This window comes from Schistocerca nitens, chromosome 5 (assembly GCF_023898315.1).
Source record: "Schistocerca nitens isolate TAMUIC-IGC-003100 chromosome 5, iqSchNite1.1, whole genome shotgun sequence".
Lineage (NCBI taxonomy): Eukaryota > Metazoa > Arthropoda > Insecta > Orthoptera > Acrididae > Schistocerca > Schistocerca nitens.
The window spans coordinates 871,340,333-871,358,933 of record NC_064618.1 but is presented as its reverse complement, the minus strand read 5'-3'; the positions used below and the strand labels follow the sequence as shown (position 1 = coordinate 871,358,933).

General features: G+C 41.9%; 1 protein-coding gene across 1 annotated transcript in view; it reads left to right on the top strand.

The window, feature by feature from the left end:
* The window catches only part of LOC126260784 (ALK tyrosine kinase receptor-like), a 514,129-nt gene extending 497,514 nt beyond the window's left edge, over positions 1-16,615 (top strand). Inside the window, exons 15-16 of the mRNA XM_049958121.1 lie at positions 2,024-2,279; positions 16,428-16,615. Of these exons, the coding sequence (XP_049814078.1) occupies positions 2,024-2,279; positions 16,428-16,615 (444 nt within the window). The remainder of the gene's footprint in view (positions 1-2,023; positions 2,280-16,427) is intronic.
* The last annotated feature ends 1,986 nt before the right edge of the window (positions 16,616-18,601 follow it).

Below are 18,601 nucleotides of genomic sequence, written 5' to 3'. Positions count from 1 at the left end.
GGTCCTCGGTCCCATCGGATTAGGGAAGGATGTCGACCGTGCCCTTTCAAAGGAACCATACCGGCATTCGCCTCAAGCGATTTAAGCAAACCACGGAAAAACTAAATCAGGACTACCGGGCGCGGATATGAACTGTCGTCCTCCCGGATGCGAGGTCAGTGTGCTGATCACTGCGTCACCTCACTCGGTAACATATAAAGACAAAACAGGGTGAAATATCGGATATGGTTTTAAAATTGGTAAAAGATGAATATGGCTCAAATGGTTCAAATGGCTCTGAGCACTATGGGACTCAACTGCTGAGGTTATTAGTCCCCTAGAACTTAGAACTAGTTAAACCTAACTAACCTAAGGACATCACAAACATCCATGCCCGAGGCAGGATTCGAACCTGCGACCGTAGCGGTCTTGCGGTTCCAGACTGCAGCGCCTTTAACCGCACGGCCACTTCGGCCGGCAAAAAGATGAATATGACTGATGGGTCTTCAGTGTGAGTGAAAATCATACATTAGACATTGTAAGTGAAAAAAATATATTTGTGAGGAAGAGGTTTTGGACCTGGAAAGCAATCCAAATTGTTAACACTTCATTACAGACCACTGATGACGTTTTATGTAAAAAAAACGAAACGCGTTTGGTGACGGAACTGCATATAGTCTTGTACATGGACAAAGAGATTTTAAATACTTTCAATAATGATTGATGCTATTTGCATAAACTTATTATGATGACTATCCTCAGTTTTTATTAAACACAATAGCTTACAGATATTATAAAATTATACTTAAATGAGATTTAAGACAGTTGATGATCTTAAAAGGAAGTAGCGCAATTTTTCATTTTAGATTTAGGCACATAAAGGAACAGTTACAATAAAAAAATAAAAATATTTTTAAAAGACTTTTAAGACTGGTGATCTTAAGAACAAGAGACGCACGCAGTTTCACTAAAAGTGGAATGACATATGGGGGAGGGGGGGACAAGGTGCAAAGTGATTAGTGTGTGGTAGGGATCCGTAGAGATGTATCTGTTGAGCTGAGTGTAGGTGCTGGGGTGTATGGTGGGAACAGAGAATGGGAATAGGAGGTTCAGTTGTGGATATGGCTATTAACTGAAGAGAAAATAAAAAAACGGAGAGGAAAGTGATATGGGGTAGGGGGCCAGATATGCAGTTGATAGGATGAACAAATATCGGGGCAGATTTCATTGTGTGGAAGAGGGAGTCAGTTCATACTTATTTGGGAGACAATGGCTCAAATGGCTCTGAGCACTATGGGACTTAACTTCTGAGGTCATCAATGCCCTAGAACTTAGAACTACTTAAACCTAACTAACCTAAGGACATCACAAACATCCATGCCCGAGGCAGGATTCGAATCTGCGACCGTAGCGGTCGCGCGGTTCGAGACTGTAGCGCCTAGAACCGCTCGGCCACGTCGGCTGGCTGGGAGAGAATGCCAGGATTGGAAATTAGAAGGGAGACAATATATTTGTCGGAGATTAGGTAGGCCGTGGTGTAGGACGTATGAAGGTGTTCAGTGTGTCTGAGGAGAGTATTTTATGAGATAATGACGGATCCTTGTGGGGGAAGATAAAAGCATGATGAAAGCGAGGTGGAGTGGACGACGTTCGAGGATTTAGAGGGAGTGATTTACAGCTTTGGTGCAGCAGGTATCCAAGCAGCTCTGGCATAGGAGAGGATGAATTGGATCACTATTTTGTACGTGTGGAAGATAGTGGAGGAGAACAGTCCCCATGTTCAACCAATCAGTAATTTGCTGTTTTCATTAATTTTCTCCTGGTTTGAATCTCGCAGTGAGAAGACGTAATCCAAAGTGAAACCAGCTGCCGCAGTACTGTAATCCCTGCGCGCGTAAGGGAAAAATAATGGTAACCTCCAGACCACCATCAACTGTACGCAGCTGGCAGGGGTTCTGCTGGCGGTGATATTTCGCAGGCGTCTGCTTTACAAAATAATTTTGTTTCGCAAATGTGGCGACGAGTTTCATTTCCCGGGCGGCAGGTTGCGACGCAGCTGGAGGCGGCGCAGCTAATATCGCGGCCCCCCGGGGGCGGTGGAGGTGGCGTCGGCGGCGGCTCCGCGCGGCCCCGTGTCTCGGCTGAATACGGAGCGCGTCCCGCCGCGTGCCGTTATTATGCTCGTAATAAGGCAGCGGGCGCCGCGATATTAACGCGGATCAGCCGCGCGGCCCGTGGTCGGCTCTTCCCTCCGCCCCCTCCGCCCCCAGCCTGCCACCGCTGGCGGTGGTCGCCCGGCTGTCTGTAACTGCCTGTCGCGGCAGCCGGCCGTCCCTGTCATCCACCTCGTTTTCCTGTAGTCGGCGTTTCACATCTGTGTTTGTTAGCGAGACACAGTAGTAGCACAGGGTAACTGTCGCGCGGCACTCACTGCTGTGGAAGTTCTCACCGTACGACAGTTGGAACGACACTAGGACAACCAGCATCTACGTCGACATCATTCTCCGCAAGCCAGCTACTGGCACGTGGCAAAGGGTACTTTTTGTACCACTAACTGAGCCCTCCAACCCTGTTCCAGTCGGAATAGTGCGTGGGAAGAATGATTGCTGGTAAGCCTCTGTGTTGGCTCTAATTATTCAAATTTTCTACTCGTATGTGGGACGAAGTAATATGTTGTCTGACTCTTAAACGGAACACTCTCTCTCAAAATTTCAATAGTAAGTAGCGGTGAGAAAGGCACCTGCAAGATTAATGTCTGTTTTTAATTATATTTATAATTGACGAAATAAATCTCAGGTGAAAATCCTGGTATGAGTGTGCATAGGACACAATACTTCGGCAACCGACCACGTTGCCATCATCAGGTCCGCTGATGTAGGTCAGTACATCAGCGCACCTGATGATGGCAACGTGGTCGATTGCCGAAATATTGTTTCCTATGCACACTCATACCAGGCTGTTCACCCGATATTTATTTCGTCATAAAATACGCCTGGAGAAATTGAAGAATCACATATTTATACTTAACTATACAAATAATTGGTTTACATGGCTCTGAGCACTATGGGACTCAACTTCTGAGGTCATTAGTCCCCTAGAACTTGGAACTAGTTAAACCTAACTAATCTAAAGACATCACACACATCCATGCCCGAGGGAGGATTCGAACCTGCGACCGTAGCGGTCTCGCGGTTCCTGACTGCACCGCCTAGAACCGCACGGCCACTTCGGCCGGCTACAAATAATTATTATGCTTTAGCGTTTCAGTCTAGAGAAATAAATGTAAATAGTGCCGAATCGCACTCATTCGGTGGGATCCGCTACAGCTTGCTCATAAGGAAATACTTTAGAACATATGTATACCTGTAGTTAACTCTGCTGAAAGCCATAGAATATGCCATAGAATATAATCTCGGTATTTTATGCGTGATAACCACATATTTCTAATGTTGTCTGCTCTTTATTATGATGACCACTTTTACTGACTCGAAAAAATTTTGTGTAGAGTCTAGTGACTCACGGATTCTTATACTTCACTCGACTTTCTGACACATTAATCTTCTTGTAACTGTAATTACTTTACATTCAAAAGATGACTGATTTAAAGATTCATCCCATTTGTTGCTCAGAGGTAGCGCCATTTCTAAAACGAGTTTCTTCTGCGGTGGGAAAGAGTTTTATTGCCTCTCACGTTTTCTTACAACGCCTGTGTGGCTTTCTCTTCAGCTTCACTTGTGATAGTTTATTTGATACGTTAAGTAACGTAGGTATGAAATTCTATACAAGTTTTACGCGTTTCACACTCAGCGATTTTGTTGTAAGTGTAACGAACAGAACGTTGTTGGCTAGATATACGACGTCTTCTTGTAAAAGGGCAGGTCTTCCCTGCTGTTTACAAGCAACTTTCTTGTTCTTAAAAGAAAACAACGTTATTCAGTAAATGTCTGTGCGTTAGAAGAGAGTCGTAAATAAACTGTATTGTAGTGTACTGTTTCGTACCTCCCCGGGTCCTTAGGGAACTGAAGAAAAGACAAATTTGTTGTGGATTTTAGGTTATTGTCAACTTTTATTACACTCTATACGCTCGATTTTGTAAAACCTATGTTACAAACTTGGAGTTAAAAAAATAAGGAGATGGTGCTATAGATTTTCGCTGTGAAAGGCCCAAAACATTTGCAGACTCCTGTTTACGATTTCTTCTTGTTTATTACTTCTGTTGTGTGCGCGCAACAACTGTTTTAAATGCTAAAACTTACAGTGCTTACATGAGTAACATAATGTCAGGAAGACAGTTTCGAACGTTTTTCTGTTCTTGGAAACGTATTTGCTCTAGTAATGCGACACATTCGGCCTCGAGAATATAACTTGTTTTTTGTTCATGTACTTCGAATAAACAAGAAGAGAAGGAAGTGACGAGAAAAGGATCCTTTCGTAACACATTTAATTCCACTTTCACTGTATTTTTATCGGAGGCAAATGAAGCTGAAGCTAAACTCCGAACGCAACACTTGTTTGTTCACTGGTACAGCTTCTTGTTCGTTACATTTTCAGCTTTCAACTCGTACGCACAACATTTTTAATGTTCACGTTTGCAGAAAACTTGCCTACGTGTTCTTTGTTAGCTCATAAACGTGTGCAATGAGGAAAGAAGCAAGGCATGCTACTGTGTCTTGTATATGTCAACAAAGTGAACTATTATTGAAATGTCAAAGGAAACAGAACTGCACAGAAGTATACCCCATGCAGGAAGGAGATTGTTTTATTTAACTGTTAGTGCATTAGTGTCACTGTGGTTTACACATCTTCTCACTTTGAAATCGTACCTATGATGCGTCATTCAGTGTGTGACCAATAAGAGTAGCTTACAAGGTTAAAAAAAAACATATAATTTTTAAACGTGTCCCAGCATTCTGCAGTATTTGATTAAGGGAATGATCACAAACGCTTCGATCCCAAAACGGATGTTTTGTTTTAACATGTATATAAGTCATTTTTTTTAGTAATGATAGCCTAATCTGTGTAACATATGGGTCTAGCCTTCAAACAGTGACTTACCTGCTTCTTTTTCCGGAATATTTCTCGCCAGTAACGCTGTCAGTTTTAAGGAATAGCCAAATACCACAATTGGAATGTACGTCTACTTTGATGATCTGCTTCATTTTACTTTTGAATTTTATTTTGTGGTTGACGAAGTGCGTAAGACTATACCATGCTTCATGATACGCCAACGATGTCCTTGTGTCATTTGCAAGATAAATCGTAATGACGTGTAATGTGTCATTTCATAAAAAAATCAATTTTTCTTCTAAGTATGCCTCAAAGCTCATCGTTTATTGGTTATTTGTTTCTTAATTAAAGACAGATCGTTGTCGGTATTTCCTGTCCATCACCATTTACTCATTACAATAATAGATAGTCTTCTGCGGAGTAGACAGATTTATCAAAGAGAACCGTTTTCTCTTTAGTTTCAAATTTTAATTTACTGTCTGTCAGGCACTTTATAGCACTGGGTAAGTGATCAAAAGTTTTGGTTGCAGCTTTCCGAATTCCTGTTTGTACTACAGACAACCTTAATGTGACGCAATAAATCTCATTTTTTTCTTCTGATATTGTAATTAAGTCGAAAGTTATCTAAATAAAAAAACCCGCACTGAAGTATTGTTTCTGACTGTGTGATCTGAGCTGTGATAATAAATGAACTGTCGTAATGAAACTTGTACTGACGTAATGTAATGGCAAAGCTGCACTGTAATAATAATTAATTGTCGTGATGTAAAGTGAAGTCTTTCATACTGTAAAAGTTAACAATCTGACTGCAATAATTTTGAACAGTCTAAAATACCTAAATAATTAACTTTGACATAAAACCTACAATAAATAGTTTTGCAAAACTGATCACAGATGCTCGAACTAAAACTGATACAGAACACAAAAAAATCTAATTTCTCAGAATGAAAGGAGTAGGCCCTGACTGACCTGAACGCTTAAAAATATTGAATCCTTGCCTCTACTGTTTGCAAATCTGAGTAACGCGTTGTTGTACTTCTCTCCCTTGTCCGACGCTGTGCTACAGCTGCAAATTACTATATCTGATACACTCGTGAGGTGCAATGAGTTCTCTGTTAGTTGGAAATTGAAGTATTTTCGGAATACATTTGGTTCCTTTTCATCTTTTTTTTCAAAATAAAAATGATAAATTTAAAATTTACAGATAGTTGAAAAATGACGCTGCAATAATAAAAGAGTGACTTCAAAAAATCATCTTATGATTCTTCATGTAAGTAAAAGATTCCATTGCACTTCCTCCTTCTCAGATCAGTTACCATTGCATAATAATCTTAATTAAACAAAGCAATAAATTGAAACTTTACATTTGAAACATAACATTATAACTGCACACCAAAGATAATAACCTAATTTCTGCAGTACAGCTTTACAATATCGAAGTTCGCTCACAATCGATTCAGATTTCAAAATTATACATTACACCTATCAATGTATATCGTTGTTCATGTCGAAGTGCAGTCGGTTATTTACAACTAACTTCATGACGGAATTACTCTAATGCGAAGCAGGCAGACTGCTACTCACATGCTTACCAACAGGCAGGCGCGACGAAAAGAATGTTCACTTAGGTTTTCGCCAAAGCCTTTCTCAGAAAGGAAGAAATTCACACACACACACACACACACACACACACACACACACACACACATTCATAGAACCAAACACACAAAAATCACACCAGCATGACCGCTGTCTCCGGCTGTCCTAGCCAGAATCTTTTTTAAAGTGGGAGGAAAGTTAACAATCAATAATTATCCGCTGGAGGAATTTAGAGTATAAGATGCTGCACCAACAATCAGCGCGGTCACCTAGCCGTGTGTTGTGTGGGGACGAAACCATATGTCGGAACGTTTCCGGCTTGGAAGGCAGTGAAAAACACAGGATTCCTATAAACTTTATATTACTATTGGATCGACTAGTACACGCGTAAACAATGCAAGCTGGCATTTTTAATGAAACAACTTTGTCTCCACACACTCAAAGCACCAGGTGCTATTTGGAACACGACCACAAAGGTCAACAGATATCCCCAACGTTCGAAACTGAACACGGGCTCATCAGAGTGACATCACGGGGAAGTATCATTGCGGTGAACCTAACGCTATAGGCTACGTAAGATGGCGGACGTTAGCTTCAAGTTTATGACGTAATAACAACTCCCCTCTTTTTTTACCTCCATGGTTACAAATGCATACAAACGATACCACTCGCACTCGTGTGACATTGTATTCAAAAGTGTAGTTTACTGGCCGCTTGGAGCGCTGCCGTCGCAGTGAATAACAAAACTGAGCAGACATGTCGTGGCTGTATATGTTAGACTGTGGTAATACATACACCGAACAAGAAGTAGTCGCGCCCAGAGCACGTCACGCTAATACCACGCAGCACCACCTCTAGGTCGAGTGAGCAAGTTTCTCCACGTACGCCATATCCAGCCGAAGCCACACACTCATGCTACTAAATTGCGGCGATATTGACTGCTACGTTTTACAGTGTTCCAAATAACTCCAGACATTTCACTTAGAAACAAATTTGTTCATAAACAGCCCCAAGCTGGCACAGAAAATTATTATTTGTAAGTGGTATGTCGATGAAACGTTCATGTCACACATTATCAGCCTTCTAATCACCAAAATGGAAATATGAAGTATACGATACAGAAGAAAACGGATAAAAAGGCATATTTTTGGATGTAGCGGTCACTGCGAAGAAGGATAAAATAAGTTTTTCTGTGCATCGTTAAGCCAACGCAGACAGGTGTGATAATACGGGCAGATTCTAAACATGCTTCACAACATAAAAGAAACATTCTTCCATGCAGTGATAGCACATCTTCGCCAATTGCCGCTGGAAGACGCTGAGGTACAGCGAGAACTTAGATTCTCAAACAGTTGGCTACATGAGTAAACTTGTTTCAAAATTTCCTCGAAAACACAACGTGAAGGCCCTGTTCTTTAATCGTTTTGCCGCTAAAGTGGACTTGTTCTCGATTGTCACCAAAAGTTTCCTCAGATCGGCTTAGAAGTTTGTCCCGACTATTGGTCTTCTGTTCCTTATCTCGAATCACTGCTGGGCTTTGTTGTCCACATGAAAGAACACATTTGCCAAATTCATTACATCTTCCCATCCGTTGCATTTGGCGACACGACTGTATCACTTCGTCAGGTTCTGACTACCGTCTTCAGAGAACACTGACGGATGCCTGATGTAAAGCTGACTAATTGCTGTTTTGGAATATTGTCTGTCTCTTGAATATACGGATCCTGGGAACAATGTTATGCTTGTCCTCGAGTATCTGACGGCTTTTACGTTGCCTAACTGGCACAACGGTTATCACGATGTTTTGAAGCATCTCCACCGACCAGTGTCATGTCGTAAATACAATCGAGTCCCAATCCGAAAACAGAGTTGTCAGTGAAGTACAATACTTGGCACTGAAAACACGTTTATTATGAACACCAATTTACAGGCAGAACTGCCTGCTGGATGCAGAGTATTGCTGTTTATAGAAACATCGCATATTGCAGAATATCCAGACATTACAAACACAAGAAATTTCAGTAACCTTCCAGTAATGACAAACACTATATAACAAGTATTTTCTGGTGATCAGTTCTGAACTGGCGGTCCGTAGAATGGCAGCCAGCAACACTCACCGCTTCACCACTCTGCAAGACGCACAGCTCGCGGCAGTATTAACTACTGAGTACGGAATTAGATCAATTATCGCTTCTGCATTCGTGCACCTCCCTGCCGATCTTTTAAGTGAGTGTCAACCAGTGTCTATTTATTCGTAAGAAGGTTGAAAAGTTAACTGCCTGCCGGACTTCTGTTTAATGAAGTGTCTGAAAATGAGTGATGAATGGTGCTTTCGGAAGAGTGACAAAAGGAAGTAACTTCATTGTGATAGTGGGACGTACTGAGGCAGATGATTAATCAACCTATGATTTTAAGTACCATTTTGAAAATTTTTCACTTTCTTGGAACATTATTTATTTTCTATGGCTCTGAAATTTTTCTAGGCATGTAATATAGCATTACAGTGTTACTGAGTTAACACGTGCCAGATTTATATGCGTTTGACCAAAAATCATGGAGGTACAAATTGTTCGAACTACTTCGTTGACTCGAGTTGTTGGACAGTTTCGTTCATGAGTTTGGTTTAGTATGGATGCATTGTATGAGGGCTCTCATACGGTGATAGAATTATCAATATTACAGAACCTGAAAATACTCTACTACTGCCGACGAACCACCTGCTATTTCTAGTGCAAAAGTGACATAGATTTGTTAAAAAAATGACGACATGTCGAATTCCTTGGTATGTAGGAGAATCCTTTTAAGCACAAAACTGGTTAACCTCCTCTGTTTGTCAATAAAAGCATATGTTATACGATATGAAAAATTGCCTTTCACTTCTACATTCAAGAAATAATTATCTCCCTGCACAGTAGTTATTTATGTATAAGTTATTTTTATAAGTTTTTCTTAATGGACAAAGCACAAGACATACGTCTTTCTGCTGTTCCTCTTCTATTTCCTTGATGTTGTCCCACCTGCAATAGAGTCTGCTAATGTGCAACTGCCCAACCACATGTTTTTTCGTGTTGACATTTGTGTCCCAAAATGACAAATTTACATTCATGTTTAAAGCGGTATATCATATAAGTAAAATGCACTTTTGTAACTTTGAGTTACATATCTTACTGTTATTTGAAAATGTAATACGAAAACTTTAGTATCTAAGAGAGGTTATACAAAGTGTGATCGTGTCCTTGGAACTTCTCTGAGCCTTTGGGAACAACAAATATGAAGTTAATCTCAGTCAGTATCAATTACTTGCTATTCAACCAGAAGACGCCAAATACGCGACCTTACATTTCTTAATATGGCTCATCTAGTCAATAGAGGTTCCATCACGCACAGTTACGTTAGGCCCTTATACAAACATGAATCATTGAGGAGGTACATTGCTTACCAAATACAATAGTGAAATAATTAAATAAATAAAAAAATGTATAATAATCACTGAACGAAAAACAGTAAGAAATACAGCTGTAGGATTATTATATGGGCTACAAAGCATAGGTTACTCTTTACTATATATTTATTCAAATAATCTCACACAAATCTATGTTCAGATGATAATCTCACATTCGTTGTTAACAAAATACTGATTCAAGAAAGCACAGAATGGTAAATTCGTAGTGCAAGCCAAGCATTCATAGACAATAGCAAGAGTGAAATAACTGCTTGGGGCTGAGCAACAAAATCAGTGAAGTCTGCAGCGAAAATTTCAAAGTTCAATATCTGTATACAGGTTTTTAACAGCTAAAAATTTACCATCGTCAGAAAATATTGAAGTCACTGAGAACTGGGCTGTTGCTCTACATTCACCAGCATTCATATTTCCAAAAATGTTGTAAGTATCTAACTGGTTGACAATGATATATTTCGAAGTCAGAAAAAACACACTTCTACCCAAGTGGTTCTCTGGCTGGACAGTATCTTCAGAACACCTTATGAATCCAATCGCAGAAGGATAAAACACCCTCAACTAAAGTTTGTATGCCTGTTTAAAAGCTTTGTCACATTGTAAGTAGGCTGTTTATGTTTTTATATTGGTAACGCCACGTAGCGCTCTGTATGAAAATCACTGGCTGTGCTTTGTGCAGTCTGTGGCTGGTTTGCATTGTTCTTGGCTGTTGTAGTGTTGGGCTGTTGGCTGTTAACAGCGCGTAGCGTTGCGCAGTTGGAGGTGAGCTGCCAGCAGTGGTGGATGTGGGGAAGTGAGATGGCGGATTTTTGAGAGCGGATGATCTGGACGTGTGTCCATCAGAAACAGTACATTTGTAAGAAAGGATGTCATGAACTGCTATATATATTATGACCTTTGAACACTATTAAGGTAAATACATTGTTGTTCTCTATCAAAATCTTTCATTTGCTAACTATGCCTATCAGTAGTTAGTGCCTTCAGTAGTTTGAATCTTTTATTTAGCTGGCAGTAGTGGCGCTCGCTGTATTGCAGTAGTTCGAGTAACGAAGATTTTTGTGAGGTAAGTGATTTGTGAAACGTATAGGTTAATGTTAGTCAGGGCCATTCTTTTGTAGGGATTTTTGAAAGTAAGATTGCGTTGCGCTAAAAATATTGTGTGTCAGTTTAAGCACAGTCATTAATAATTTTTCAAAGGGGATGTTTCAACATGATCACTACCTTAGAGAGTTTTGTGTCTTTCAACCTGGCCACCTTTCACGAAATCAGATGTATTACAAAATTTACACAGCATTGAATATACACGTTAAATATTCTTGATTAATTTTATGATTTCATCTTCAAATATTCTCTCTTCAATTAACATTAAAAATCGGATGTATTTATCTTCTTCACCACATTCAAAGTTGATGCTGATGCTTGCCGCTACAACTCATTTACACGTAATCGTGCTGCTGTCCTATATTAGTCAAATGACAATATTACATACATAAAGTTAATGAATCATTATTAAACAAATTGGTGAACTGATAGAGTAAAAGAATGGGATTCTCGTGCTGACGTTAATCCATGTACATGTGGAGGATGATAGTCCCTAAAAGATTTATGCTTGTTCTCCCATTTATTTAACAAGAGGAGAGACTTGTTCATTCTATAGGTGGCATCAGATGCTTCACAATGACATGCCATCAGGCTATATTGCCTCTACGTATCATTAGTTATTTATTATTAATTTTAGTTTGTCATTAATAACTTTGTTAATAATCTTTTATATATCTAAAGCAGAGTGTATGTGTATATATGTGAATCCCCTCCCAAACCTCTGAATCTATTTGAACCGAATTTAGTACAGGAACAGAAGGTCTCATGAGTATCAACACTGTGGTGCTTATAGCCTCCTAGTCCCAACAGGAGCAGAGAAAGGGCAAAGAAGAGTTTTTGCAGCTCCTCATGTATAGGCTGCTCTGCATGACAGGCTGGTATCAGCCTGTCAAATCAACCTCTTTTGCAGCGCAGACTACATCTCAGGGGCAAGAAATGGTTTTCCAAGCCTCAACATGTAGGCTGCCCTACATCACAGACATGCTGTGCTGGAATAGAGCCAACTTGCTTTACCGAAATTATTTCTATGGCGGGTTGTGTATTAGGGGCAAATAAATGATTTTCAAGCCCCTGATACGTAGCTTGCCCTGCATGACAGGTGTGTTTACGGCAGTGGTATCGGCTTGTTTTATTAAACACTGTTGCAGGGAGTACATGTGCTGATGAGTACTACTGGGGACAGGTAGAAATGGATAGAGGAGGGGGTGGACAGAGCAAGGGGAAGCAAGAAATGAATAGAGGGCAGGAGGGGGAGATGCATGAGGCAGGTGAAAGGTGTAGAGGGACGGTGGACAGGTGGAAAAGAGGGGATGTGGAGATGGAAAGGGAGATGGGGAGGAGGATATGGCCAGAGGGAGGGCTAGGAAGATATGGTCAGAGAGAGGGTGTGGGGAAAATGGACAAAGAGAAGGGGAGGAGGAGATGACGAGACAGGGGTGGGAGAATGAGATGGGCAGATGGAAAGAGGAAGAGAAGGACACAGACAGGGGGGGGGGGGTATTGGTGTATTCAATATGTGTGTCAAATGCATATGTGGGCAGATTTTATACACATGGTTCATAATTTTAGTGAGCCTGTGTCACTATCACAAATCAGGCTCTGTCTCTAGATGTTATGTAATGTATCTGTAAGCAGTTTTGGTGTTTTTAGTGAATACATCAAGTTTCTATTTTACACATTCAGTCATCTTACTTGCTCAGTGGGTATGTCACCTGAATTTCTGCATCCTTGTTATTTCCAAGTAGCCAGCCAGCTCTCTGTTATCTGTTGGATGGCACTGGGCTTGTTCCAAACCTTGCCTCCACTGCTCGCTCATTCTTCCCGGCATCCAGCCTGATCCATCTTGCTCACCTGCATGACGGCAACTTGACAGCCAATATGGCTCAACCAAGTATCCTGCATACACGTACAATGCTTAGTGGACTCACTGCTCATAATGTCTGTATGTACAATACTGATTTTTATCTCTCAACCGATTTTTAACTCTCTTCAGTTTGACTCTTCTATTGCCTGTTGCCTATCCTGTTAACTGCGTGTGGAAAAACCTGGATTCTACTATTCTTTGGAGACAAACGACTGACATTGATGTTCCATGTTTTGAGATTATATTGCTCTATGGCAAATAAGAATGAAATGGGCAGTCTAAATAAAACTTGAACTTCCATTCCCCCTTACTCCCCCCCCCCACGCTCCCTTCCCATCACCCTCACCTCCTCCCACTCCTTCCTTCCCCTCCCTCTTCCCTCCCGTCCTCCTTTCATAAGCAACACCCCTCTTCCTCACGCTCTCCTCTCCATAACACTGGGCTGTATTTCTTCCCTTCTTTCTCTCCCCTTTCCTACACCATGCCCTAGTCTTCGAAACAGGCCAGTCAGAGACTTTCTAGGCTACTTGAATTACACATATTTGACTTTCCAGTCGCAGCTTGGTACTTTACTGGCATATGAGCCCAAGCAATCACATTTAGCAACTCCTTAAGCTGCACTCATTTCTTGGAAACTGGCCAGTCAGAGAACATCTAAGCCAATTGTGTTCCACCTACTGAGCTCTCCCACTCACAACTCGATACCTTACTGCCATAAAAGATGATCCACTTAAATGTCTGAACTGCTTTTTAGGTCCTCATACTTTCCTTCTAAACATACCAGAGACCTTGTAAACCAGTTGTGTTACGCTTATTTGGCACTCCCAAAAACAAGCTCAGTATTTTAACTGCCATAGAAATGAAACAGGCACACATACAGCTTACTGTGAAAAAAATGGGTGAGGGGAGATGACATCATTCTCATCCAGTGGTAGTCACAATTGTATAATTGCGTGATTTTGAGGCTGGAATTTTCTTATTCTTCACTTGTCTGCATGCTACGAAGTTCTTAATCATGCATTATCTTACAAAACAATCCAGGAACTGTGTGTTCTCATAAAACGCATCCATTTCACGAGAGATTTGTTTCCTTTCCTTAATACGATTTTTTCAAGTAGGTTTGTGGATGGTTGGTTGATTTTCTGTAGCTCTGTTCTGTAGAAACCTTCTTGTACACGTCATGGCACGTAATCTTCCAGAAGATATGTTCTTGGGTTTGTTTCCTGAACTGCTTGATTTTTTTAATATCTTGGTAGACCGTTTGAGCTGAAAACATGATAGAAAATTGTATTATGTTTTTGCTAATCCTAACAAAATCGTCGACTTTCAGTTTAGATGTTCATGGATCTGTCACCTACGTCTTATTATACACTGCAGACAAAAGGCTGTTATTCTTAAAATTACAGCCCTCGTATCAATTGTACTGTGTTTTGTGTAATATACTGACTTACTACCGATATCAATTTATCTGAAATAACCTTGTCCTGTGAAACGATTAAACATGGCACATTTCAGAGTTCTACTGAATCACTCCAGTGTAGAAAATGATGCATGGTGATTAATCTTGTATTTCTGCATTAACTTCCTGAAATGAGTGTTGTATAATTACCTATGCTGGTTTGTAAATGGTTTGGAATATTTTTTAATGCCTCTGCAACCTTGACACAGGTTTTACCCTTTAGAGGGCAACCAATGTATACTTGGAGCACACATCAGTTACTGTTGATAAATATTTATAGCCTGAATCGTATTTGAAATATGCAGTGATGTCAACTAAATGAGCCTCATGCAGGCTGACCATTTCCTTCGTGATAACTACTCTTTAGAACAAATTTTGTGGGTCGTGTGATGGAGTTGCTTAGTTTTTTCAGCTTGCATTGTCGTTAAAGTGAGAACAACTGTTCGTGAAGTTAATAACACGAGCAAGAACTCTTCGGAATGAGCATCGACAAGAAAATAATGCTTTACATAATGTTACAGGGAACATATGCGAAATAATGACAAAGTGAAGCGACAGCATGCTAGGACATGTGTTAAGACATTAGCAAAGAATTTGCATAATACTATAGGTGCTGCAGACACGACAGACATTGCAATACATCCAATAAATAACTGAGGGACAGGGTACATGTGCAGTATAGAAATAGGTGACGAGCGGAACTGAAGCTGTCAGAGGACTGAAGAGACAAAAATAAACACCCAAACAACTGATTTCCTTGTTCAATGGTTCTAATGGCTCAAAGCACTATGGGAATTAACATCTGAGATCATCAGTCCCCTAGACTTAGAACTACTTAAGCCTAACCAACCTAAGGACATCACACACATCCACGCCCGAGACAGGATTCGAACTTGTGACCGTAGCAGCAGCGCGGTTCCAGACTGAAGCACCTAGAGCCGCTCGGCCATAGTGGCCGGTATTTCTTTTGTTACCAGTGTGCAAATGAACTGATGGTCTGTATGTAGTTACCTCAAAACTGACGGTATGTAGACTCGTAAACTAAACTGAACACCGTCCGAACAGGCCTTGAAGTCTAAGGGTTTTATTTATCTTTATTTATTTATTTATTTATTTACGTCCTGAATCTTTGAGGTATATATACTTTACCTTAGATGTTGGACAAAATGATATTACATTAATATACTGTTACAGTGATTGTATACATTACATTTATAAATTGTTACATTGTTGTATTGCCGTATTGTTACATTACATTTTTACATTGTTACAACCGAAATTAACTTATTTTTCAAGATACTGTGTTACTGAGTAAAAACAGCTACCGCTGTGTCATCCTCATCTCAGAGGCGTCACTGGGTGGGGATATGGAGGGGCGTGTGATCAACACACCGCTCTCCCGGCCGTTGTCAGTTTTCGCAACCGGAGCCGGTACTTCTCAATCGTTTAGCTCCTCAATTGGCCTCACAAGAACTAAGTGTACGCCAACAGCGCTCGGCAGACCGGATGGTCACCCATCCAAGTGCTAGCAGAGTCATAGAGCGCTAACGTCGGTGATCTGAGGGGAACCGATGTTACCACTCCGACAAGGCCGTCGGTATGTAGACTCCTAACCTTAGGTAGAGGGGGTCTTTCAGATTTTCCTGGGGTCTTTATGCCTTCCTACAGACATTCGTCTGGAAATGAAAACGGGGAGGGATCGTAGGACACTTTTAGCCAAGCCCCCTCTGCCCTGTACAGAAAGTGGTCTCGTGAGTTATAAATGAAAACGAAAATGACGTTTATGTGGAGTCCCCGCGCCCTGAACTGCCGTGCGCGGGCCACCGCTCGGAGGTGCGAGGCGCGGCCTGCGGGGTGTCGGCGTCGCAACCGCAGCCGCAGCAGCAGCCGGTGGAGTGCCGTAAAGCGGCGATTGTCTCTGGAGCCGGCCATTTGTTCGACCCTCCGGCGGGGTTAAAAAGGCCGCCCCTGCTCTCCGCCGACAAAGGCCATCGACGGCATCTCGGCGCACAATGAGGCCCGTCCCGGGGACAATGGGGGCGCGCGTTCGGCCGCCGAAGCCTGCGACGGGCCGGGACTGGCTCGGGGCTGCGCATTTGATCTGAGACCCCACTTAAACGCGGCGATCCTCACCGAGCCGAGCCGCTAAGAACCCATAGGGGCGGCGTCCATTGTTTACGAGTAATGAGCAGCGCGGCTAGCCTGTTGGCTGGCTTCCCTGAGTGCTTAGGCGGTCCCACGGCTTCCGCGCCAGCTCCCCGCCTACTCTTCCTCAGCCACTTCGCGACTCTGCCACCTCGTTCTCTGCAGCTGCTACCAGCAGCAGTCTCATAAGAGTGCCTACCATACAGGGTGACAAAAAAAAGACGTAAATTAGTTACGAACTACGACGTGCACCCCCTTTTTCAACATGTAAACGTCACTACAGATATTCTTATTTAGATTATAACATGTTCCATATGCCCGCCATCATTAGCGACGATGTGGCGCGGACGAATAGCGAAATTCTGCACGAACCGCTGGAGTATCGCAACATCGATGCTGTCGATGACCTCCTGAATGGCTGTTTTCAGCTCAGCAATGGTTTTCGGGTTATTGCTGTACACCGTGTCTTTACTATAGCCCCACAATGAGGAGTCGCATGTGTTTAGGTCCGGAGAATATGGTGGCCAACCGAGGCCCATGCCCGTGGCCTCTGGGTGCCCCAGAGCGAGAATGCGGTCCCCAGTGTGCTACTCCAGGACATCAAACACTCTCCTGCTTCTATGGGGTCGAGCCCCGTCTTGCATGAATCACATGTCGAAATCATGGTCATTTTGGATAATGGAGATGAAATCATCATCTTCACATACATTTCAGTAGTCGCCGTACCGTCAAGGAATATAGCACCGGTTATTCCGTGACTGGACACTGCACACCACGCAGTCACCTATTGAGGTTGAAGAGACTTCTCGATAGCGAAATGCGGATTCTCAGTCCCCCACATGCGCCAATGTTATTTATTGACGAACCCATCCAAATGAAAGTGGGCTTCGTCGCTATACCAAATCATACATGCGCATACTAATTCCAATTATGCCCCTCCGCCAACCGTCCAGTTTGATTGTCCTAACGTAAAGCGTTCGTAAGTTATGAGGATTTTATGTGATATGGTTCAGTAACTGTCACCCCGTAAGTACATCAGTAATACTGCGTAATTACACACGCTAACTTGACTTATGATGGGCCTAATGTCCTCTTTGAAATTTTTTCACTTAGCAAAGAGAAAATGCAGAAAGCAAAAGGTTATTTAGAACTGGTACAGAAACCAAACTTCAGTATTAAGAATCGGAGGGCATGAAGGGGAAGCAGCAGCTGAGACGCAGTTTTACTCAACCTCTACACTGAGGAAGCAGTAAAGAAAACGACGAAAATTTTGAGAAGTATTTGAACTAGAGGGAACAGAAATAAAAACTTGGAGAGTTGCCGATGATATTGCAATTCTGTCAGAGACGGCAAAGGACTTGGACGAGCAGTTGAATGGAATGCATGTCTTGAAATGATATTCTTCAAGGGTTGCCAGAAAATAATGCACCACATTTTTTTTTCTCAACCGAAAACAATGCTACGAACACGAAACGTTACGTATGTATTATTTGAAATATCCTGAGTGAGGGCGCCAAGTTTCCGTCACTTTCGAAAGATAGCGCAGCTGCAGGACATTTTCAAAATGGCGTTTGTAGATGATGTACGTATGTTACAAGCAACATGCCGTCATTGAGTTTCTCACTGCAGAGAAAGAAACTGTGGGGAATATTCACAAACGCTTTTGCAAAGTCCAGAGAGCCTCTGCTGTCGACAGAAGTAGAGTTAGTCGCAGAGTAAGGAGGGTGAGGTCAGCAGAAGGCGGTTCGGCGGAGCTCTACGATTTGCAGCGGCCGGGGAGACCATCCACGGCTGTCACACCTGACGCAACTGACCTAGCTCTCTCGGACTTCCACTTCTCTCAGCCATTGAACGATGACAGCGACATATAAATGTGTCAGCCTGTATAAAGTTGACATGGCTTAAAGCCAAAACATCTGCACGTGACAATGGCGTAAGGCCGAAATTGCAATAGTAGAAATAAAAAGTTTAACAGTCACTGGCGTTAACA